Below are 9,076 nucleotides of genomic sequence, written 5' to 3'. Positions count from 1 at the left end.
TTTAATGGGTTAAATGAAATAAATAAGACAATAATTGGTTAAATACTAACAAACATAACAATTTTATTTGCCAATAAATAACAGGTTAACTCATATTATACATTTTAAATTATATCAATGTACACAAAGAATATCAACATAAAAGTGAGTCACATTTTGAAGCTTTTTTAAACTTCTATCACATAAATTAAATTTTATTTACAGGAAATTAAAGATATGACCGGATAGCTATTGACTTATTATCGGGCCAAGAGATCCACAGGGAATCAGAAATAAAATTGACAAACCCAGATGGCCTCGAATTTTCATAAATACATTTACCAGTTTCGAAATCGAATAAATAAAACTTTTTATCACCTGACGCTGTAGGCCATACAACCAAATATTTTTCACAAACAACATGTAATTCCCAAAAGGAAATGAAATTATTATTGTTACACTCAAACATCCATTTAAGAAAACCAGTCCTAACAAACCAAGACGTAATTCTAAATACGTTTTCATCACGTGATGCTTCTAAAGTAAATAATACTTCTTCTGTCGGGTGCATTTTTATCCAAGTATAAGTCGGCATTTCCTTCCTCAATACTTCTTCACCTGATTCCAGATCATAAACTTCAATGAGGCAAGTATCGGGCACAAAACCTCTTATCAAAGAAAGTAATGTCATATTAGCACTGACGTCCTCCAAACCATCTATGTTCTCTAGACGAGTCTCATTTGTACCTTCTATATTGTAAATTATAACAGAATCATCAGACCAAGTAACATAAATCTCACCCTGAAGACGTGAACATTCATAGGTAAACACATTTGTCATGTGGTCTGTTTGTAAGTTAATAACAAAAGAACCTTCTAAATCAGATAACCACAGAATATTGTTTGAAACCACATCTATTTCAACTGCTGCTCCATAAGTGATATGATGGTTAACAAAATCTGTGAAATCCCTGTTGGTTTGTATAACAGTACTAAGAATAACAGCATAGGCTGTTTTTAGTTCATAATTGTCTCCATTTTTTTTAAAAAGTAGAATAACATTATATTTAGCAACGGCAATATAATTTGAATCCATGGCAAGAAGAGCAGGCCCTTCTTTTGGGAAACAAAGAGCGATAGACATCACAAGTCTAGCTCGATTAGTATTCTTCTTAATGGTATAAATATCAAGATTATTGAAAGTCTTTGAGAATGCAACGATCTGTTGACCGTGCGAAGCGAACCCCTCGTAGTCATTTTTACAAAGTTCAATCGATCGATAATTATTTGAGAGCCATTTATAAGCAAGAGAAATGGCAAAAGATCTCCATATCAGAGCCCAATGACAAAGATCAGATGAATTATCTAAAAACAATAATGAAATAAGTACAAGAAATAAGATTAATTAGATAAATAAAATTGAAGGTAACAACATGAAAATCAGATATAAGTTGTTAAATCAAAATATCAGATATTTTCATAATAAACTCATTAGAGTCGAGTCATGAGTAACTTCCGTTTTTTTATCAGACATTTATTTTGCTCTGATTAATAACAAAATTATAATAACTTATTATTAATTCACCAATATTATCTATAACCTCCTTCCATCTTCCTGACAGTTTATCAATTCCTACCTTGTAAAATGTGGTTGGTTCGGACTGGAAGAAGTTTTCAACAGTCTACCTGACTTGCTCTTCAGAATTGAATGTTTTTCCATTCAAAAACCCTCCATTTCAGAGGTTAAAAAATAGCTTAGCGTAACATTTATCAAACAAAACAGTTGACAAATGACTAAATGAAGTTTCGTCTATATAGTAAAAACAAAAATTTGTAATGGTAACTAGAGTCTATTTAGCTGCATCGGAAGTTACTTATGACTAGACCTAATATAATTATGTAATAGCGATTAATTACACAAGCTTTTTTTTTTTTTACACAGAAAAAATAAATTAGATAAACCAACAATAATAAGAAAAATCTAGTTCAATCCTGCATTTATGTTGTCAACAACTTGTCTTCCAATTATAAATACTTCAAAAAATTAATTTAGAAAAAATAGACCGATCTGTTATCAATAATGACCAACAGAAATTTGAAGAATAGATTTATTTAACAACAGAAGTAATAAAAAACTTATAAACAGTACAGGAATACTATTACATTTTGTATATAACAATTATATGGTCAGATCTTGATGGAAGAGGAAGAGCAGTTCATTGAGGCACCAATCAAGGATGGTTTAAAAGCAAAGCTATCAACGTTTAGGTAATCTGGTTAGTTTTTTGTTTGTTATTTTATTTACCGAGGTTGCAAAATAGTGCCTTAACCTGCTCTGAGCTGCAGTTTTGGAGCTCATTTAAGTCTAATATCAGATTAAAGCTGGTGGATTGTCCAGTATTAACAATCTACATTTTGGTAAGAACCCATTATCGAATATCCTCAAATTATCGATTATATTTACTCAGAAAAAAAAATAGATATGAACTTCTTAATAATGAAGAAACATTCTAAATCAGTAATCAATATTTTCATTTCAGCTTTACTGCATCTAAACACTATTGGACTAAAAATGGCTATCAGAATGGAAAAGCAAATCAAAATTTTACATTGCAAGGAAAATTTCATAGCTGGTTCAATTTCCCCATGCTTTCATTCATCATCCTCACCATTTTCCTACATTCATAAGAAAGATGGAATGATAAGTATCAGGATCTATCTTCTGTCTTATTCAGAGGCAGCCTTTGGCAGGTTTTACCCGTGCAGCCACATAAAAAAACAAAAATTGAAACTAAAGTAATAGTTCTATCTTACAGATGTAAAAAGAAAGTGAACACTAAAGTTCCCTGATCTAATATTCACATTCACTGTCCAAAAAGCTCAACATGTCCTTTTAGAGCTTACAACAACTATTCAGGCATTTTTAATTACAAGAGGAATCAACTACTGAAAATGGGAACCAGTTTAGTTTTAAAATAATAATTTTAAAAAAAATTTTAAGCATACAACAAAGTTAGCCTGTACCCAGTATAGTGTAATTCAAGGTTTTATCTAAACATTCAGGAACAAAAATTAGCAGTAGAATCCAAAATGAAGAAACAGAATTGAGACTAGAAAAGATAAGAGAATGTTCTACTAATCATAATACAAAAAACTATGTTTTTTCAAACTGATAAATAAAATGAAAATGAATAATAAAATAATTAGTTGAACATCTAGATAATGCATCGAAATTGCAACAAAGAAACATTGAAATAATGAAGGTAATTGACATAAAAAATGTATTTAATAAGATGTCAAATTAATTGTGAAACAATTAAATGAATGGAAAGCAATTTGTCTAAACAGAATGAAAAATTAGCAGATTACGAGTTTTAGTTGGATACTAAAAATAAATAAGGAACAACTAGCAAGAGCCTACACAAGACTTCTGTTTTGGTACTATTCAGATGATAGAGAACAAGGAGAACTAAACGGATTTACATTAACAATATGCCTTAACATTACATAAAAATTAATAACATTCAATACAAGTAAAAAAAAAATATTGTCATATTTAATTTGGCAAACTAACTTAACTATAATGAAAAATAGCTTGAAAATCTAATTCTAAAACACCAATGGAGCTCTTAATCATTAATTATTTTTATAGATCTAAAAGTGTTCAGCATAATAAATAATAAAAGATTATGTCCCTTCAAACAGGTTTATTAAAGTACAAAAGGCATATAAAGTGAAAAAAATGGTAAGAAATAAAAATATTGGTGGCAAAATAAGATTTACAAAATCTGGGTCAGGTATTTGCTAACTATCTTTTACCATTCAATTATTTTTTAAAAAGAAAATCCACCACAGTATTGATTAAAATTATTGACAAAATAAAGAAAAAAAATTAGTATTATGAGAAAAATACACATTTCAATGATGCTTACCTGAATAAGATTCTTCCTTATCACAAACACCATATTTCGAACAATGATATTTCCAAAAAATATTATCATTAGCTATTCTTCTCCATTGTTTCGATACTCGTAAACACCTACCCAAATCATCAGCATATAAGTGGCTAAATATGTGTTGGCCAATTTCAAGAGGAAGCTTACCAACAATATCCATAACTAGAAAAAAGAAGTATTATATGCATATTATAGCATTAGATATTTTTAAAAGCTCAAACATACTTACAAATTCAAATAATTTCAACATGATACTAGTTATCAAGGACTTGACTGCGCAATGAAGGAATAAAACTATCAATATAAAGTAAAAACATTAAGTTTTGGCAGATCTTGAATGTCAGCACCTATTTCTAGGATAAATGCATCTTTAGTTCTTTGAGAAAAAAACCCTCTCTCAAGGATTTCTCTGGTGCTTGTTTTGTCTTGAAATTACTACAGGTCTTTCACAACAAGACACATAGTTCTTTTGCCAATGAACCTTACATTTACATTGCCCAGATACAATAGATTACTGATCATTTCAAAGATTAACTAGTGCTTCAAAAAGGAAAAACAGAAAATTTAAAACAGAAACACAAAATCTGTTGAACAATTTAAGTATCTAATCTTAACAGTTGTTCATAGTATTTCATTCATTATGAATCCCTCTTGCACTCACCTTTAATCATCATATATTTTATTATTCTTAAAATAACATAAATTATGATAAATTGATAAATATTAGCATTCTATCAATCCCCTTGAAACGAAAGTCTGAGATCATTAATACCAGTGAGAGCATGAGAACCTTCAAATAACATCTTACAAGTTCTCAAGGATAAGATCGAGGCTTCCTAATGGTATCTTCAGTAATGTAATCACCAAATCCTGGTGTTGTGTTGTTTGGTCCAATCCTGTACATGCCCACTTACATTAACCATGTTATTTTTTTTTTTAAGGTAAAGAAATATTTTTAAAATAAATAAAACAAAAAGAAACAATGACTTTGTAATTTTTTATAACTTCTATTACAATATCTTTAAAAAGTAAACTTTCAAGATTCACAGACCAAGCTAGATTGATTAAATCACCTAATCGGAAGGGAGAATATTAATAGAACACCAGAAAAAGTATTTTGGGAACCATACTTAATATCTGTCAATTCAAACAGTCCACAACCAATGTAATGATGGACCATGGGTGAATATATTGTGAGTAGCTGTGGATTAATTAAGCAAAGTAGATTAAGATAAATTAATACTCCTACATGTTTAAGGTTAATGAGATTGCATCTATTCCAAGAATCAAAAAAAAAAAAATAAGTGACCAAAATTCACTAGAAATTAGAGCTTGAACACTGTAATAAACTCCACTAATCCAAAAAGTAACTGGAACAGAATCTATAAGAATAGTTCAGCCTTTTGCAATCAGAAATGGAGGTGGAGGTTGTATAATATTTCCAAATGGTTAAGATCTTGAAAAGCAATCGACATCCAGATCATATAACTAGCGATCTGCTTTTAAGAAAAGAGCGATTATTTCCTGGAGCAGAACTGGTCATTATTGGCTTAAACTAAAACAGGTGGGCCAGTCGAACCCATTACAATTTTTTGTTCACTTCCTATATCAATTCATACTTCCAACGCAATGCATTTTTTACTGCACTTGTTAATTTATATGAAAATTGGTTATACAAACTAAAAAAACAATAATTAGTTCAAAACAACAAAATCTAAAACAAATGAAGGGTGCTAAGAGTCCCTCCGACCCATCCGTCACTCTGAATGTTAATGCTCAACTTAAAAATAAAATTTAAATTGTCTCAATTCTCTTATGTGAATGTGAAAGCAAACAAACCACCAAACACATTCTACAAAACAAAACTTAAAGAATCTTTAAGAGAAATTAAGCATTAAATATGAATGTACTTCTGTCTTCCATTTTCATAACTCCCACACATGGGCATTTTGAATGTTTGAATTTCATGACATAAAGTGTTGCTGGTTCAGCATTAATTTTTACCAAAATCAGTTTTCAACATGCTCATTTGCTCAATTACCAAATTTAATTCACAGAAGTTTTTTTTTGTTTTCCCATTGTCAATGAAACATTAAATTGATGACACAAAGTAATGAGAATATTGAAATTTTCTCAATAAAAAATTTATTTTTAGTACAATAATAGTTTTTCTTTTCTATAAAATCCATGAAAAGTATTACTAGAAAAAATACAAAACTGAAAAAGAAAATTAATAATTTCTCAAATTTTATAACAAAATACATAATATGCTATAATTATTCTAAGCTTTCTTCCACTCCCAAACCTGTGATTTCCTTTATGTGGGGACTCTCGGGGTGGCTTTTAGTTAAAAATTCCATCCCTTTGTTACATATATAAATTCTCGGTCGAGTGTTGCAATAGTGACAATAAGTAATTGATCTTTTTTTTGTAATGAAAAGGATTTTGAATCACAGATTATTTAAAAAAAATTTGCATGTGACATTTAAAAAATGATACAATGGTTCAAACATGAATGATAAATAACCAAACAAGTAAAGATGATTATTTTGATGTTAGAAATAGGGCTGGACATTATTTGAAATGTATTATCATTTAAAATAATTTAATAAAATATATAAATAATTTAAAAATAGACTCAATATATTGGCATTATAAATATTAATAACAATGATATACTAACAATTAATCAATGTATTTTCCAAAATAGTACTTAAAGAATGCTAGATTTCTCCATTTATTCTTGAAATACCATAAATCATAGATGATCTCAGGTTGCAGGTAAAATTAATCAAGTGATATTTTACCAAAGATGAGGCTTTCTGCTATTAAGTATTGCCTGTACCAAATTTAAAAATAGAGAAATCATCAACTATTAACAAATAATTATTGATAATTTCACAATTTTGTCTGCAAGTTGCAAGAAATTTTTGAGAATGTTTATTACCAATTAAAATCACATGAATAAATAATATACATGAACATTATAAAAAAAAAAATTCAAAATTCTAGTCCCAAGAAGACTGCCTTAAATTGAAAGTGGTCAAAAGAAAGAATAAAAAAGATTTACAGAGAAACACAAGACAACAGTGAATGGAAAATTCAAGAGTAATGCTTAGATTGAGACCTTGTAATTGAATCAATTACAATCTATTATTATTAATTGAATCAAAGAAAGTAGGCTGAGATGGCCAAGACACGTAGTCAGAATGGAAGGTGAAAGAATGCAGAGGAAAATATTGGAGGCACAATTCAGTAGAAAAAGAAAATGGGGAGAACTGAGAAGCAGATGGATGGATGAAGTGGATAGAGTTGGGAGGAAGATGGGAGTTACAACTGGAAAAAAATATATGACAGAGAGAAATAGTAGAAGATAATTCAGGAGGCCAAGGGTCGCACTAACCTGAAGCATTGGAATTTTTGTCAGTTAGTACAAAAAAAATGATTGACCCCAGTCAAAAAACAATTTATTAAAATATATGCCTTAAAATAAAACCTTAAATGAAATTTTTAGGATAAAAATAATAATAATTTAGGTAACTTTATATCCTACGAATGTAAAGGCCATAATTTGATTAGTATTTGGGACGAAACAGATTTTTCCACATTATTATGCAAGCAAATTAAAATTTTGAAGTCTTTATTATTATATGTATTTTCATTCAGATACTGTTTTACAGAAGTTTTTTTTTCAATAGGATATACTTGGTTTTCAATAAATTTTTACTAGTAATTTAAATTGAAAACTTAAAAATACTTTGCTGAAAACTGAAGCAACATTATTTTTCACTAACATCCGCCATATCAAAAATAACTTCATCACTAAAATAATTTCAAATTTAAGAGATACTTATAAAATCAAGACACTTCATAAGAAATCCTAGGAGCATCTAAATATAAAATATGGTTTTAAATGAAGAGCTAAGATTAATGTATTCCTTCATCAGAGTAGATTATTGCTCCAAACTAAACTTTTAAGATCTAATTAAACATTCTAAACCACACAAGGTTCTTTACCTTTCTTAAACTGTAGATATTTATATTTACACAACTTTTTACATAAACTTTTTTATAAAACTCCTCAACATCAATTTCACTGAATGATTAAATTGGATTGTACTATTCACAATAGTATTGTACAATCCATTTAAATTATCTCTTTAGTTTGGAATTTACAATTCAATAGTTCATTTTAAAGTAAATAAGACAACGATAATCTTGTCATTCTTTCATTGTTACTTTCATTTAATTTGGTAAACAAACTAAAAGTATAATCCATAGAGAAAGAAATGTCTATTTTAAAACGCCGAGGTAATATAAGTAGGCGTGGTTTATTTGTAAATAGTTTGGCTACCCTATCGTTTCAAAAAGAATATTAAGACGGTTCGCTTCATAAAAACAGGAGAACGAGAATTAAAATATAAAATTATTAAAGACACCATAAATCACACAATTCTGTTGGGTAAATCATACACAACTTTAAGATTCCAATGAAGTGGAAAGTATTGCAAAAAAATCACTTAAATCGTAAATGGTAATGACACTGTATGATACAGTCGCATTATTATTAAACCACCCCTTGGACCAGTCTTCATGAAGTAAGAAGTATTCATGAATAAAGAAGTGAAGGTGTTAGCAAGTGTTTAATTTATAATTAAAATCATGCTGCTTGCGGGAAATACTCCTTTGTTGGCCATCCATCTAATACGGGAGCGATAATTCACAAACCGAAAATGAGCATGGAGATTGTCTAAGTGAAAGTGATCAAAGAAACATCATCCTAACTTTTTTATCACTATCTAATTTTTGTAATAAAGTGACTATGAGAGTAAAATTCAGGTGTTAAATGTCCTTTTGGAACTAGCTGTAGGTCCTTGCAAGATGGAAACTTCACTCTGCAGGAAGGAAACTAGCCTACAGTCGTGAAGAGGATAGGAAGTTCCACAAGACCTAGCTATTGTCCTTACGAAAGGAAGAAAAGATTTAGGAAGGAAAGATTCAGAGAAGGCCTAGTTATAAAAGTTCAATATACATTACCAAAAACAGCACTAGAATCTACTCGTGTTTATACATACTAACCACCATGTATAAGGTAACTCACAGCCTCCTTCAAACGAGGAGAATTCCCTGAAGTGGAAGTT

The 9,076-nt window shown here is 29.3% G+C and overlaps 1 protein-coding gene across 1 annotated transcript; it reads right to left on the bottom strand.

The window, feature by feature from the left end:
• Positions 1 to 38: 38 nt before the first annotated feature.
• Positions 39 to 8,180, bottom strand: LOC106678237 (uncharacterized). Its single transcript, XM_014416648.1, has 3 exons — positions 7,953 to 8,180; positions 3,912 to 4,097; positions 39 to 1,344 (listed from the first exon to the last, which is right to left on the bottom strand). The coding sequence occupies exons 2-3, from the start codon at positions 4,093 to 4,095 to the stop codon at positions 209 to 211; spliced, it is 1,320 nt and encodes a 439-aa protein (XP_014272134.1). The 5' UTR covers positions 4,096 to 4,097; positions 7,953 to 8,180; the 3' UTR covers positions 39 to 208.
• Positions 8,181 to 9,076: the final 896 nt, after the last annotated feature.

The sequence above is a fragment of the Halyomorpha halys genome, unplaced genomic scaffold (genome assembly GCF_000696795.3).
Source record: "Halyomorpha halys isolate HHAL.00 unplaced genomic scaffold, Hhal_1.1 Scaffold129.1, whole genome shotgun sequence".
In the NCBI taxonomy this organism is placed as follows: Eukaryota; Metazoa; Arthropoda; class Insecta; order Hemiptera; family Pentatomidae; genus Halyomorpha; species Halyomorpha halys.
The sequence above is the reverse complement of the archived record's forward strand: the minus strand, read 5'-3'. Positions and strand labels throughout refer to the sequence as shown.